The following is a 15571-nucleotide window of genomic DNA, read 5'->3' as shown; positions in this document are numbered from 1 at the left end:
TCTCCTATCTCAGCCTCCCAAGTAGCTGGGATTACAGGTGTGCACCACCATGTCTGGCTAATTTTTGTATTTTTAGTAGAGACAGGGTTTCAGCATGTTGACAAGGCTGTTCTCGAATTCCTGACCTCAGGTGATCCGCCCACCTTGGCCTCCCAAAGTGCTGGGATTACAGGCGTGAGCCACTGTGCCTGGCCTCAAGGATAACTTACTTTTTTTTTTTTTTTGAGACAGAGTTTCGCTCTTGTTGCCCAGGCTGGAGTGCAGTGGCACCATCTTGGCCCACTGCAACCTCTGTCTCCCAGGTTCAAGTGATTCTCCTGCCTCAGCCTCCTGAGTAGCTGGGATTACAGGCAAGCGCCATCACGCCCGGCTAATTTTGTATTTTTAGTAGAGATGGGGTTTCTCCATGATGGTCAGGCTGTTCTCAAACTCCCGACCTCAGGTGATCCACCCACTTCAGCCTCCCAAAGTGCTGGGATTACAGGCGTGAGCCACCGCGCACAGCCGACTTACTTTTTTTTTTTTTTTTTTTTTTGAGACAGAGTCTCGCTCTATCGCCCAGACTGGAGTGCAGTGGTGTGATATCTGCTCACTGCAAGCTCCACCTCCCGGGTTCACGCCATTCTCCTGCCTCAGCCTCCCGAGTGGCTGGGACTACAGGCACCCGCCACCACGCCCGGCTAATTTTTTGTATTTTTAGTAGAGACGGGGTTTCACTGTGTTAGCCAGGATGGTCTCGATCTTCTGACCTCATGATCCGCCCACCTCGGCCTCCCAAAGTGCTGGGATTACAGGCGTGAGCCACCGTGCCCTGCCCAGCTGACTTACTTTTTAAAAGCTTCCTCTTCTGTAGAGGAAGCCTCTCACTTAGAAGCTCAGCACTTTGCTACAGCAAGTTGTGTATAATTTCCCTGTTATTGTCTGCTCTTCAGATCTGTGGAGTCCTGGAACGCTCCCACTCTCCACCCCTGAAGCTTACCCCTGCCTCAAGCATCCACCCTAACCTCCATGCCTATCTTCAAGGCAACACCCAGGTTTCTCGAAAGAAACTTCTGCCCCTCCTCCAGGAAGCCCTGTCAGCATATTTTGACTCCATGAAGATCCCTTCAGGACAGCCTGAGACAGCAGATGTGTCCAGGGAGCAGGTGGACAAGGAATTGGACAGGGCAAGTAACTCCCTGATTTCTGGACTGAGTCAAGATGAGGAGGACCCTCCGCTGCCCCCCACGCCCATGAACAGCCTGGTGGATGAGTGCCCTCTAGATCAGGGGCTGCCTAAACTATCTGCTGAGGCCATCTTCGAGAAGTGCAGTCAGATCTCACTGTCACAGTCTACCACAGCCTGCCTGTCCAAGAAGTGACTGTTGAGAGGCGAGGAGGTAGTGGGTGAGGCTACCTGACTCACTTCAAATGCATGTTTTGAGATGTTTGGAGATTCAGCAATTCTGTCTTCATTGCTCCAGGATCTGGTATACTGTTCTCATAAAACTGAGAGGAGAAAAAAAGTGAAAGAAAGCAGCTGCTTTAAGAATGGCTTTCCACCCTTTCCCCCTAATCTCTACCAATCAGACACATTTTATTATTTAAATCTGCACCTCTCTCTTTTATTTGCCAGGGGCACGATGTGACATATCTGCAGTCCCAGCACAGTGGGACTAAAAAAGAATTTAGACCCCAAAAGTGTCCTTGGCATAGATCTTGAACAGAACCAATATCTGTCATGGAACTGAACATTCATCGATGGTCTCCATGTATTCATTTATTCACTTGTTCATCCAAGTGTTTATTGAATACCTGCCTCAAGCTAGAGAGAAAAGAGTGCACTTTGGAAACTTATTCCAGTTTTCAGCCTACAGCAGATTTCCAGCTCAGTGACTTTTCTTTCTGCCACCATTTAGGTGATGGTGTTTGATTCAGAGATGGCTGAATTTCTATTCTGAGCTTATTGTGACTGTTTCAGATCTAGTTTGGGAACAGATTAGAGGCCATTGTCTTCTGTCCTGATCAGGTGGCCTAGCTGTTTCTTTGGATCCCTCTGTCCCAGAGCCACCCAGAACCCTGATTCTTGAGAATCAAGAAAACACCCAGAAAGGCCTTAATGACCTCATAGGCACTCTTCCAAAAAGACAGCAGAACTGGAATGAGAGGCCTCCTGCCTTAGCAGGCTTATCAATTTCTTATCAATCTCTTTTTCTCCTTGCTCATATTAAAAGGAAGCATGGAGTTCTAATGCTCCCATAAACTATGTATTTTGGCAGGACACTTCACTACTCCAGGTCTCACTTTCCCCATCTGTAAAACAGGGTTTGGACTAGGTGTTCCCTGGTATTCTGTGATCTGCCTCTTGCTGCCATTCTTTCTCTCCTCTGCTTCTTTGTATTTTTCTTCTGTTATCCCTGGGGGTGCTCAGGTTCACTTGATTGTCTGTATTTCTGTGTGGTTGTAGCAAGGACTCAGCCTCATGTAGCATGAATAGGGGTGTGGTTCATGGCGTGTTGACCCAGCAGAGAGCTCCCTCCCACTGACTTGTTCTGCATGTGTAGAGTCTCCCCATTTTTTTTTAACCCAACCCTTTCCCCTTTTTCCTACCCCACAGCTCTGTTCCATGTAAGTTGCCAACAGTTTCACTGAACAGTGGGGTATGTGATGGTTTTGGCATGACATCTTCAGTATGAGGGAGACAGTCTGACTTCACTTTGAGGGTGTGATATCTGTAGCTATGTGGAAGGTAAAAATAGTGGTGTGCGGCCGGGCGTGGTGGCTCACGCCTATAATCCCAGCACTTTGGGAGGCCGAGGTGGGCGGATCACGAGGTCAGGAGATCGAGACCATCCTGGCTAACACGGTGAAACCCTGTCTCTACTAAATATACAAAAAATTAGCCGGGCGTAGTGGCGGGCGCCTGTATTCCCAGCTACTCGGGAGGCTGAGGCAGGAGAATGGCGTGAACCCAGCGGGTGGAGCTTGCAGTGAGCCAAGATCGCGCCACTGTACTCCAGCCTGGGCGACAGGGCAAGACTCCGTCTCAAAAAAAAAAAAAAAATAGTGGTGTGATCATGAACCAAAGGAATTTATGTTTCGTAACTTGGGTACTTTATTTTGCATTTTGTTATAGTATTAAATAATTTTTTCCTGTTTGGGGGTCTTACTGTCTTTTTTTACAAGTGTATTCAGGCCTTTCTCTGTGATAGTTGTTTCAGTCTCCTCAAAATTCATCTCCCTTCTTCCTACTATACCTAATGTCTTCTTTCTGTTGACTCTTTTTGGGAATAAGGAGCAACAGGCTTCTGTCTCCCCTCATCCTCAACCTCCCGTTCAACTTGTTTATTCTCCCAGAAACCTCCTTATAACATGCTTCCGTTTCCCCAGTTTTCCTTATGCTTGAAAAGTAGACCCAAGATAACATAGTCCTAGAAACACACACAATGGTTTCTTTTTCTTTTCTCTTTTTTTTTTTTCTTTGATACAGAGTCTCGCTCTGTCGCCCAGGCTGGAGTGTAGTGGCGCAATCTCGGCTCACTGCAAGCTCCGCCTCCCGGGTTCACGCCATTCTCCTGCCTCAGCCTCCCAAGTAGCTGGGACTACAGGCGCCCGCCACCATGCCTGGCTAATTTTTTTTTATATTTTTAGTAGAGACAGGGTTTCACCGTGTTAGCCAGGATGGTCTTGATCTCCTGACCTCGTGATCTGCCCGCCTTGGCCTCCCAAAGTGCTAGGATTACAGGCGTGAGCCACTGCGCCCGGACCTTTTTCTTTTTTTTTTTTTTGAGACGGAGTTTTGCTCTTGTTGCCCTGGCTGGAGTGCAATGGCGCAATCTCGGCTCACTGCAACCTCCGCCTCCCAGGTTCAAGCGATTCTCCTGCCTCAGCCTCCCGAGTAGCTGGGATCATAGGCATGTGCCACCACGCCCAGATAATTTTTTTTTTTTTTTTTTAGTAGAGACGGGGTTTCTCCATGTTGGTCAGGCTGGTCTCAAACTCCCGACCTCAGGTGATCCGCCCGCCTTGGCCTCCCAAAGCGTTGGGATTACAGGCATGAGCCACCATGCCCGGCCAGAAACACAACGGTTTCTACTGGTTTTTTTGCTTGTTTGTGTAAAGAGCAACTTTGAGAGGGATATATGCAGTCTGGAAAGGAGAACAAATTGCCTTCCTAGACTCACCCAAGACTGGCCCCCACTAGAAAATGCACTCTCCTCCCCAAAACCCGCCCCCTCACAGGAGGCAGGGTTTTTCTTTTGGGCAAACCTGCTCCTGGGGAGAGGAGTGGCAAAACCTGTTTGAAGATGAGGTTACCTCCCTTCCACACCTCCCACCTTGGAAGCAAGAACTACAACAGCTGAGACAGAAAAGAGGTAAAGAAGTGTTGGGGGCTGGGACAACCAGCTCCCCAACAACTCCTAGGTGTTTAAAGAAGAAGGCAGGAAGACTTGTGAAGATGGGAACTATACAAGAGGCAGGAAAAAAGACAGATGTTGGGTAAGTAAGATCTTGGCTTACTTGATTGGTAACAGTGAATAAACAGTCCTGAGAGACCTCCCCACCACCCAGCTCTTACTGGGTCAAATCTCGGGTTCCTCAAGGAGACAAGACTGTTAGAGAATTTGCAGAGAAGGGATGAGAGTGGTTTTAGGTAGGAAATGTCAGTATGGTATGGAACTGGGGAACGGGATTCCAGGATAATTCCCTGGTTTAAAACTAAAGGAAGTTTCTGTAATATATTGTACCTGATAAATCTGCCTGTGTTCTTTTATTTTCTAACCCTCACCCTCCAGAATGGCCATCAGGAAAGCTGAACCAGAACTCACTTAAGGTCCAGGTTCTCGTTATGGCAAATCTTTCTCCTTACTTTCTTCCTCCACCCCTCCATCTATGCCATGTTTTCCCTTAGCCACTCCCCAGCTCGGTGAAGGAAAGGCAGGCCTGACTAGGTGCCGTCTTCCCGACTTTGCTCAGTGATAGCTGGGTGGGTCTAGCTGGGTTCCAGCCACTTGTAATGTGGGACATCTCTCACCCCAACTTTATAGGTGGAGCAACTGCTACAGAGGTAAATATGATTAACTTTACATTCCATCTTTCGTCTGCTTCCAAACTTAACAGCAGGTAATCTGCTTCTAGCAAGTGGTGAAGGTAAGAGAAACATCTGTATAGGAGGCAAGAGATCTGAGTCCTCTTGAAGGCCTACCCTCTGCTCTGTATCTCAATTACTGTTCTTCATTTCAATTATTCTTACCTACTATTCAGTTCCCTTAATCCTTTCTTCTTGGGGGGCTGTCTTAGGGTCAGGGAGATTGCAGAAGCACCAGAACTAGGAGCAGCCCTGAGACATGGGGAATTGGAACTGAAGGAGGAATGGCAGGATGAAGAATTCCCTAGGTGAGGACGTGTGAGGGTGGCTGGGAGAAGGGAGGGATGGTCACGAATGGACGGAGGGGATGGCGCGGTGGCTCATGGCTGTAATCCCAGCACTTTGGGTGGCCGAGGCGGGTGGATCACCTGAGGTCAGGAGTTTCAGACCAGCCTGACCAACATGGTGAAATCCCGTCTCTACTAAAAATACAAAATTAGCCAGGCATGGTGGCGCATGCCTCCTGTAATCCCAGCTACTCGGGAGGCTGAGGCAGGAGAATCACTTGAACCTGGGAGGCAGAGGTTGTAGTGAGCTGAGATTGTGCCATTACACACAAGCCTGGGCAACAAGAGTGAAACTCTGTCTCCAAAAAAAGCAAATGGACGCAGGGATGGTGAATTAGGACTTGAAGGAAAAAAATGGGAAAAAGAAAACAGAGGGCAGGCATGGTGGCTGATGCCTGTAATCCTAGCACTTTGGGAGGCCGAGGCAGGTGGATCACTTGAGCTCAGAAGTTCAAGACTACTCTGGGCAACATGGCATAACCCCATCTCTACAAAAATACAAAATTTAGCCAAGTGTGGTGGTGCACACCTGTAGTCTTAGCTACTCGGGAGGCTGAGGTGGGAGGATCGCTTGAGCCCTGGAGGTAGAGGCTGCAGTGAGCTGTGATTGTGCCACCGCATTCCAGCCTAGGCAACAGAGTGAGACCCTGTCTCAAAAAACAATAAAAAAAAAAAGGAAGCATAGGTGATAAAATCATGTTGGGGAGAGAGAACCTATAGAGTCCTGGCTTGATGCCTTTGGTGTATATCTCTGCCGCCTTTTAATCTCTTCCCCTCTAGATTGCTTCCTGAGGAGGTTGGCCTTTCTGAAGATCCTGAAGACCCTAAAGGAGATTCACAGGCAGGTAGGTCAAGTAGAAACCAGGCCTCAAGTTCTTGATTCTAGTCCAGTAAAGGGCTATGCCACCTCTATCCTATTACAGTTCCATTTCCCCCTTTCCCAAATCTCCCCTGCGTCAGCCCTTCTTCAGTGTTCACCCCATATTATCACTTTCACATACAGGAATTCTAGCCCTCTCGGCACTCCAACACACACACCCATCTTGGTTCTCTTTTTCCCCCTTTCTCTAACTGCAGGTACCCCCAGCACTTTAGCCCTGTGTGGCCAGCGCCCCATGCGCAAGCGTCTCTCTGCCCCAGAGTTGCAGCTGAGTCTGACTAAGGGGCCTGGAAATGATGGAGCTTCACCCACCCAGTCTGCACCTTCCTCTCCTGATGGCAGTTCTGACCTGGAGGTAGATGAATTGGAGACACCTTCAGACTCGGAGCAGCTGGACAGTGGACATGAATTTGAATGGGAAGGTGGGAAACAAACCAGAGGACTCAGCTGGTAGAAGTAGAGGCTAGAGCTAAAGGATCAGGATGGACTTAATGGGACTGCAGTTAGAACTAATAAGGTGGGACCGAGGGCTACGGCCAGCAAAATTAGTTTCCTCAAATGGAACTTGGGCTTATAGGTCCCATGTGAGAGTAGTCAGTAGAGGGGGAGGGGAGCCCATTGTTTATTAAGGAAAATTTAATTGAATGCCTGTTATATACGATCATGTATAGGACTGGGGTTATAAAGATGAATAAGAGAGGGCCTACAGGGAATTCTCTGCTTAATAGGAAATAAACATATATAAAAATAATTGCAGTTAAAGGTTATGATCTATATATGTATAGGGTACAGTGTAGACAGGGAGAAGGAAAAGGTCAGTTCTGCCTGAGAGATGTTAGGAAAGGCTTCATGAAGGAGATGATTCTGAGCTAAGTGTTGAAAGCTGAAGCTGACATTTATCAGGTAGTTGGAGAGAGGGCATTCTAAGGAGAAGAAGCAGAAGCAACTCAAGCAATAGCATGGCATGTTGGGGAATTCAAAGTATGAGCATATGACTATTTTAATATGAAGGGCCGGGAGGTGAAGAGAGAATGACAAAAGATAGTGCTGCTGGGTTAAGTAGACAAAGGTCACATCATGGAGGCCCTTGCTGCCATGCTAAGGAGTTTAGGTTTTATCTTGTAGACAATAGGGAGTCATGATAAGTTTTTTTGTTTTTTGTTTTTGATACAGAGTCTTGTCCTGTTGCCCAGGCTAGAGTAGAATGGTGTGATATAGGCTCACTGCAACCTCTGCTTCCCGGGTTCAAGTGATTCTTGTTCCTCAGCCTCTGGGCAGCTGGGATTACAGACGTGCGCTACCACGTGTGGCTAATTTTTATATTTTTAGTAGAGATGGGGTTTCACCATGTTGGCCAGGCTGATCTCGAGCTCCTGGCCTCAAGTGATCCGCCTGCCTTGGCCTCCCAATGTGCTGGGATTACAGGTGTGAGCCACCATGCCTGGCCCAGTAAGGTTTTAATCAAAGGAGTAACATGATCAAATTTAATGACTCTGAAAACATTGGAAACAACCTAAAGATCCAGCAGTAAGGTATTACGTTTGTTATGGTGCATCCATCCAATGGAATACTAAATACTAGGCAACATTTTGTTTTTGAGACAGTCTTGCTCTGTTGCCCAGTCTGGAGTGCAATGGCACAATCTTGGCTCACTGCAGCCTCAACCTCCTAGGCTCAAGCAATCCTCCTGCCTCAGCCTCCCAAGTATCTAGGACTAGAGGCCCACGCCACCAAACCTGGCTAATTTTTATATATTTTTGTAGAGACAGGGTCTTGCTATATTGCCCAGGCTGGTCTTGAACTCCTGTTCTCAAGCAATCCTCCTGCCTCAGTCTCCCAAAGTGTTGGGATTACAGGCTTGAGCCACTGCACTCGGCTATGCAACTATTTTTTAAAATGAAGCAGTTCTTAGGCCGGGAGCAGTGGCTCATGCCTATAATCCCAGCACTTTGGGAGGCTGAGGCAGGTGGATCACCTGAGGTCAGGAGTTCAAGACCAGCCTGAGCAACATGGAGAAAGCCCGTCTCTACTAAAAATACAAAATTAGCTGGGCATGGTGGCACATACCTGTAATCACAGATACTTGGGAGGCTGAGGCAGGAGAATCTCTTGAACCGGTGAGGTGGAGGTTGCGGTGAGCCGAGATCGCGCCATTGCACTCCAGCCTGGGCGACAAGAGCAAAACTCCATCTCAGAAAAAAAAAAAGAAGCAGCTCTTTCTATTGCTATGGAAAGATCATGCAGAATGGTGGCATAATATATTATCATTTGAATGAAAAGCTAAAGAGGCTGGGTGCAGTGGCTCATGCCTGTAATCCCAACATTTTGGGAGGCTGAGGAGGGCAGATCATCTGAGCCCAGGAGTTGGGAGCAGCCTGGGCAACAAAGTGAAACCTTATTTCTACAAAAAAAATTTTTTTTAAATTGGCCGGGCTTTGTGGCAAAGACCTGTAGTCCCAGCTACTCGGGAGGCTGAGGTGGGAGGATCACCTGAGCCTGGGAAGTGGAGGTTGTAGTGAGCTAAGATCATGCCACTCTACTCCAGCCTGGAAGACAGAGTGAGACCCTGTCTCAAAAAAAAAGGTAGAGAAGAAAGGAAAGCTTGCTCTAGCAGTGGTATAGAGGGTCTATTGGAAAAAAACAGACTAGAGGCAGGGAAAGCAATAAGGAGGCTAGTACCAAGGCCAGGTGAGAAATACTAAGATCCCAAACCAGGATAGCAGTAGTGGAAAGGATGATGAAAGAATATCATAGAGATAGATGGAAGACAATCTGGAGTCCAGTTGATTTCAGGGCTGATAGAGAAGAAAGAGTTTCACACGACATGCAGTTTTCTCACTAGCCAGGCATGCTGATGTGTACCCATAGCCCTAGCTACTTGGGAAGCTGGGGTGGGAGTATCACTTGAGCCCAGGAGGTCAAAGCTGCAGTGAGCAAAGGTCAAGCCACTGTACTCCAGCTTGGGTAGCAGAGTGAGTGCCTGTCTCTAAAAGAAAACAACAACAACAACAACAACAACAACAATAATAATAATATAGTTTTCTCATTCAGGCAGCTAGATGGATTCAGTCATTCATCAATATAGGAAATATGGCTAGGCACGGTGGCTCATGCCTGTAATCCTAGCACTTTGGGAGGCCGAGGCAGCTGGATCACCTGAGGTCAGGAGTTCGAGACAAGCCTGGCCAACATGGCAAAACCTCGTCTCTACTAAAAATACAAAAAATTCGCCAGGGGTGGTGGCGTGCACCTGTAGTACCAGCTACTTGGGAGGCTGAGGCAGGAGAATCACTTGAACCTGGGAGGCGGAGGTTGCAGTGAACCAAGATCGCACCACTGCACTCCAGCCTGGGCAACAGAGCAAGACTCTATCTCAGAAAAAAAAAAAAAATAGGAAATAGGAAATATGAGGGAGAATAAGAAAAGTAATTTATTATTATTATTATTTTTTGAGACAGAGTCTTGCTTTTGTTGCCCAGGCTGTATCATTATTATTTTTTTAGAGACAAAATCTCACTCTGTCACCCAGGCTAGAGTGCAGTGGTATGATCATAGTTCACTGCAGCCTTGAACTCCAGGGCACAAGTGATCTTCCCACCTTGGCCTCCCAAAGCAGAAGAGAATGATTTTGAGTTCTATTTTTTTTGTTGTTATTGTTTTGTAATTTGTAATTTTATTATTTTTTAAATTTTTTGTAAAGATGAGGTCTCACTTTGTTGCCCAGGCTGGTCTCAAACTCCTGGCTTCAAGCAATCTTCCTGCCTTGGCCTCCCAAAGTGCTAGGATTACAGGCAGAAACCACTGAGCACAGCCTTGAGTTCCCTTTTGAATCTGGTGATTTGTTGATGACAAGGAGACACGAAGTGAAGATGTACACTCCAGGCATTTAGGGATATGGCTAGAGTTAAAACAAGCCTGGGTTAGAGGCTAGGTGCTGTAGCTCATGCCTGTAATCCCAGCACTTTGGGAGGCCAAGGTGGGCTGATTGCTTTGAACTCAGGAGTTCCATACCAGCCTAGGCAACATGGCAAAACCCTGTTTCTACAAAAAATACAAAAATTAGCTGGGCATGGTGGTGCATGCCTGTAGTCCCAGCTACACGGGAGCCTGAAGCTAGAGAATCGCTTGGGCCAGGGAAGTAGAGGTTGCAGTGAGCTGAGATTGCACCACTGCACTCCAGCCTGGGCTACAGAGTGAGACTCTGTCTCAAAAAAAAAAAGAAGCCTGGGTTAGAGAGGCAAATTTGGGAGTAATTTCCTTACTGGTGGAATTGAAGACATGGGACTAGATGAGCTCATCTAGGAAAAATCATTTAAAGAAAGAATCTTGGCCAGGCACAGTGGCTCACGCCTGTAATCCCAGCACTTTGGTACAACCCCGTCTCTACCAAAAAATTAGCTGAATGTGGTGGCACGTGCCTGTGGTTCCAGCTACTCAGGAGGCTGAGATGGAAGGATCACTTGAGCCTGGGAGGCAGAGGTTGCAGTGAGCTGAGATCCCACCATTGCACTCCAGCCTGGGTGACAGAGTGAGACTCTGTTTCCAAAAAAAAGGAAAAAAAAAAAGAATCAAGGAAAAAATTGAGGAATGACAGATTAGAGTAACAAACTAGGAATCTGAGGAAGTTACAAAAAACTGAAGGTAGGAAATCTGCCTTGTTGATCCTTCCCCATCCCTCTCTTTTAGATGAACTACCCCGGGCAGAGGGTCTGGACGCCAGTGAGGCAGCCGAAAGGCTGGGCCGAGGTTGTATGTGGGATGTGGCTGGAGAAGAAGGACATCACTGGAGGGTGTTCCGAATGGGACCACGGGAGCAGCGCGTAGACATGACTGTCATTGATCCCTATAAGAAAGTCCTGTCTCATGGAGGTAATGGCTAGCATAATGCAGGGGTAAGAGCTATGGCTTCTTAATAAAATGCCTAAGCTGGAGACTCAGTCATTGGATCCAAAATCTATCCTGGAACTTCCAGAGACCCTCAGAGTCCCTCAACTTAAACAGATATACTATCTGTCAATACATAATTGTTCATCAAATGAATTCTCCCCTTACACTCTCCAGGTTACCACGGTGATGGCCTCAATGCTGTCATCCTTTTTGCTTCCTGTTATCTACCCAGAAGCAGCATCCCCAACTACACCTATGTCATGGAACACTTGTTTAGGTGAGATGGAAGGCCTGAAGGGCTACAGGGCAGTGTTAGGGAGGGAAAAGTAAAAAAGAACTCCTTCAAAGATCAGTAGCTGATGGGAGAGTCTACAGCAATGTTCCTCTCACCCCCTGAAGCCCCCAACACATACCTTCCCTGCAATTTCATCCCCCCAGGTATATGGTGGGAACTCTGGAGCTGCTAGTAGCTGAAAATTACCTGCTTGTTCATTTGAGTGGAGGCACAAGCAGGGCCCAAGTTCCACCTCTAAGCTGGATACGCCAGTGTTACCGTACCCTGGATCGGCGGTGAGACCTGGGATGAGAGGGCTACAACTCTCTATCTCATCTTTTTTTCCCCATCTTTCTATTATTTCTTCTTCCATTTAGTCCTTTCCTATTTTCTTTGTCCTTTTACGTTCCTTTCCCAGCTCTTTTGTCTTCTGTCTTCTCTTGGAGTCAAGGAAATCTAGCTTCAAATCCTGCCATTACCACATTACCGTTTACTAGCTGTATGGTTTTGGACAAGTCACTTAACCTCTCTGGGCTTCAGCTTCAGTTTTTTTTTTTTTTTTTTTTTTTTTTTTTTGAGACAGGGTCTGGCTGTGTCATCCAGACTGGAGTGCAGTGGCACGATCTCGGCTCACTGCCACCTCTGCCTGCCAGGCTCAAGCGATCCTCCCACCTCAGCCTCCCAAGTAGCTGGGACTACAGGCATGGGCCACCATGCCCAGCTAACTTTTGTATTTTTTGTAGAGATGGAGTTTCACCATTTTGCCCAGGCTGGTCTCAAACTCCTGAGCTAAAGTGATCTACCCGCCTCCACCTCCCAAAATGCTGAGATTATAGGCATGAGCCACTGCACCCAGCCGCTTCAGCTTCTTTATCTGTAAAATGGCAATAGTTATATTTTTGCCACTGGGTATTTGTGAAAATCGAGTAAATTAGTGTGGCATATTGCCTGGCACACAGAAAACACTCTTCTCTCAGTCTTGCCATTTATTTCCCTTTCCACACTTCCATTATCTTCTTCTCTGCCTTCATCACTGACCTATGTGTCTTCTCTGTCACCAGGCTGCAGTGCAGTGGTGCGATCTTGGCTCACTGCAACCTCTGCCTCCCTGGCTCAAGCCATCCTCCCACCTCAGCCTTCCAAGTAGCTGGGAGTACAGGCATGCGCCACCACCATGCCTAGCTAATTTTTGTATTTTTTTTTTGTTAGAGACAGGGTTTTGCCATGTTTCTCAGGCCAGTCTTGAACTCCTGAGCTCAGGTGATCTGCCTGCCTCGGCCTCCCAAAGTGCTGGGATTGCAGGCATGAGCCACCGTGCCTGGCCCTGTGTCTTCTTTTCCTTCTCAGGTTTCTTCTTCCCCCTTTTGGTTCCCCCATCTCCCTTTGCTCACTTTTCTCTTCTTGCCCCCTTTCCTTTTTTCATCCTTGCTGGTCTTCTTCCACCTAGAGTTTTATAAGTAATCTTGGTCATGGAGCGATGTAGAAGCATGCAAAAGGAACTTACGCGAGGGTAGGGCACAAGATGGAAATGGAGCAGAAAAAGACCAGGTGGCCGGGCGTGGTGGCTCACAAAGTGTAATCCCAGCACTTTGGAAGGCCGAGGTGGGTGGATCACAAGGTCAGGAGTTCAAGACCAGCCTGGCCAACATGGTGACAAGTCATTATCTCTACTAAAAAAATACAAAAATTAGCTGGGCATGGTGGCATGCGCCTATAATCCCAGCTACTCGGGAGGCTGAGGCAAGAGAATCGCTTGAACCCGGGAGGTGGAGGGTTGCAGTGAGCCGAGATTGAGCCACTGCACTCCAGCCTGGCGACAGAGTGACATTCCGTCTCAAAAAAAAAAAAAAAAAAAAAGCCGGGCACGGTGGCTCACGCCTGTAATCCCAGCACTTTGGGAGACCGAGGCGGGCAGATCACGAGGTCAGGAGATCGAGACCACGGTGAAACCCCGTCTCTACTAAAAATACAAAAAATTAGCCGGGCACGGTGGCGGGTGCCTGTAGTCCCAGCTACTCAGGAGGCTGAGGCAGGAGAATGGCGTGAACCCAGGAAGCGGAGCTTGCAGTGAGCTGAGATGGCACCACTGCACTCCAGCCTGGGCGACAGAGTGAGACTCCGTCTCAAAAAAAAAAAAAAAAAATCTGAGAGTTTTTTTAAAAATGAGGATCATAGAGGGCTAAATAAGATGGGTGGAGCTGAGATTACAGCTGAAGGAATGGGGATTAGACCCAAGTACCAGATAAATCTAGAAACTAGAGAAGTGAATGAAGGAAGTTACAGTACAGAAAACAGTTACACTTGATCTTCACACATAAAGGTGGAAGAAGAAATAGGATGATCTCATGTTGTTTTTCAGGCTACGGAAAAACCTGCGAGCCCTGGTGGTTGTCCATGCTACATGGTATGTGAAAGCATTTCTGGCACTGCTTCGGCCCTTCATCAGGTACTAGTTCTAGGAACAAGGACTCCTCCTTCCCCCCATTTTCAAAATCAAGATTAAGATCTTTCTCCACGTTGATTCTTTCTAGCCTTAACCACTCTACTTGTACATTTTTCTTTGCAAGGATTTTTGGGAACCCTTCTCCCAATACAAAACACAGTTGGTTTATTCTCTCTTTTCAGTTCCAAATTCACACGAAAAATCCGTTTTCTGGACAGCCTGGGGGAGCTGGCCCAACTCATATCCCTGGATCAAGTCCACATCCCTGAAGCTGTCAGACAGTGAGTTTCACACTTAAGAATAAAGCTTTGGGGGTGGGATGTGTAAAGCCAATCTCTACTTTTTTAATGCCCTGGGGGACATACAAAAGAATGAAAAGCTAGAGGCCCTGCTTTAGGGTGCTTTAATGTATATGGGGAAACTGCACACACCCAGAGAAGAAAGGAAGGACACTACTGCATCCAACAAGAATCAATGAAAAAAAAAACCTACACATATAAGTGCAGAGACAATAAGGAATAAAGGAACAATCACAGTGCAGAGGAGATTCAGACTGGCCCTAGAAATTAGGAAGAGATGTGTTGGCAGTGAACAGATGATATCCAGTGGGGGAGAGGGTGTTAGGGAGCAAAAGTGCTAAATGATGACTCAACCCAAATCATCTAGCTCTTCCAATTCACCTGGCTTGTCTCCCCAAACCAGAAAGTAAAACCCAAGTCCTGCCCCTGAACCACTTCTTTCCTCCCCCTCTCCCTCTCCTAGGCTGGACCGGGATCTCCATGGCTCAGGAGGGACCTAGCACAGGACTGGATAAAGGGCCTTGGAACCAGTTAGCGATCTGCCTACACCCGAATCCCTGAAACATCTGAACTGTTTTGTAAATCGTCTTATCCCCAACCTCAGTACCACCAGATCTTCACTTCTCAGTGGGATTTTGTCCTTTGCATGACCCTGCCTTCAGCAGGGCTTTGAGGCTGGGAAGCTGATCTGCTGGGTGATTTTCATTCCAGTTGTTGGGACGGAAGGCTGAATGTAGGGTCATTTTGTATGGGATATGCAGAGCTCTGGGTTTTTTTGTTTTTTGTTTTTTGAGACGGAGTCTTGCTCTGTCGCCAGGCTGGAGTGCAGTGGTGCGATCTCGGCTCACTGCAACCTCCGCCTCCCGGTTCAAGCCATTCTTCTGCCTCAGCCTCAGCGAGTAGCTGAGACTACAGGCGCACGCCACCACGCCCAGCTAATTTTTTTGTATTTTTAGTAGAGACGGGGTTTCACCATGTTGGCCAGGATGGTCTCGATCTCTTGACCTCGTGATCTGCCTGCCTCGGCCTCCCAAAGTGCCAAGATTACAGGTGTGAGCCACCGCGCCCGGCCAGAGCTCTGGGTTTTAATCCTACTTTAGCTGTAGAACCTTGGGCAAATAACTTCATCTTTTTGGGTCCTAATTTTCCGCCTCTCTAACTGGAGGGACTGTGATCCTTCCACCTTGGATGGAAGAGGCTTACCTGACAGCCAGCCTGCCTGCTGGGAGCCAGGAGAGTCAGCTCATTAAATCTTGAAGAACCGCTGTATGCCCTTTTTCCTTCTAAGTCATGTCTGCTGCCTGTGAGCCTGGGAAGGAGTGCTTTCAAAACCTGTATTTTTGCCCTCTTTAGTAAATTTAGAACTGTAGAGG

The 15571-nt window shown here is 47.6% G+C and overlaps 2 protein-coding genes across 7 annotated transcripts in view; both read left to right on the top strand.

Annotated features, from left to right (window-relative positions):
• The window catches only part of PRUNE1 (prune exopolyphosphatase 1), a 28211-nt gene extending 25390 nt beyond the window's left edge, over positions 1-2821 (top strand). For all 5 annotated transcript variants that reach the window (XM_012511086.2, XM_003259204.4, XM_030824596.1 and 2 more), the window contains one exon: positions 933-2821. In XM_012511086.2, coding sequence (XP_012366540.1) covers positions 933-1361 — 429 coding nt within the window. In that variant the 3' untranslated portion in view covers positions 1362-2821. The remainder of the gene's footprint in view (positions 1-932) is intronic.
• A 1209-nt stretch (positions 2822-4030) lies between these two features.
• On the top strand, positions 4031-15026 carry BNIPL (BCL2 interacting protein like). 2 transcript variants are annotated; one of them, XM_030824593.1, is made up of 10 exons: positions 4031-4479; positions 5281-5376; positions 6196-6260; positions 6493-6717; positions 10982-11164; positions 11357-11459; positions 11621-11752; positions 13816-13860; positions 14082-14180; positions 14662-15026. In XM_030824593.1, exons 1-10 carry the CDS (start codon positions 4187-4189, stop codon positions 14696-14698), a joined length of 1278 nt encoding a protein of 425 aa, XP_030680453.1. In that variant the 5' UTR covers positions 4031-4186; the 3' UTR covers positions 14699-15026. The 2 variants fall into 2 exon arrangements, with proteins under 2 accessions (XP_030680453.1, XP_030680452.1); XM_030824592.1 differs by having other exon boundaries at positions 13816-13902.
• Positions 15027-15571: the final 545 nt, after the last annotated feature.

This window comes from Nomascus leucogenys, chromosome 12, assembly GCF_006542625.1.
Source record: "Nomascus leucogenys isolate Asia chromosome 12, Asia_NLE_v1, whole genome shotgun sequence".
NCBI lineage: Eukaryota > Metazoa > Chordata > Mammalia > Primates > Hylobatidae > Nomascus > Nomascus leucogenys.
Note: the sequence above shows the minus strand (reverse complement) of the source record. Positions and strands in the feature narration are given on the sequence as shown.

Excerpts from the sequence above, each read along its gene's own strand:
- BNIPL (XM_030824592.1), top strand. The coding sequence starts at position 4,187 with ATGCACTCTCCTCCCCAAAACCCGCCCCCTCACAGGAGGCAGGGTTTT. Across the intron at positions 5,377-6,195 it reads CAGGATGAAGAATTCCCTAG|ATTGCTTCCTGAGGAGGTTG; the intron begins GTGAGGACGTGT and ends CTTCCCCTCTAG. Across the intron at positions 6,261-6,492 it reads TAAAGGAGATTCACAGGCAG|GTACCCCCAGCACTTTAGCC; the intron begins GTAGGTCAAGTA and ends CTCTAACTGCAG.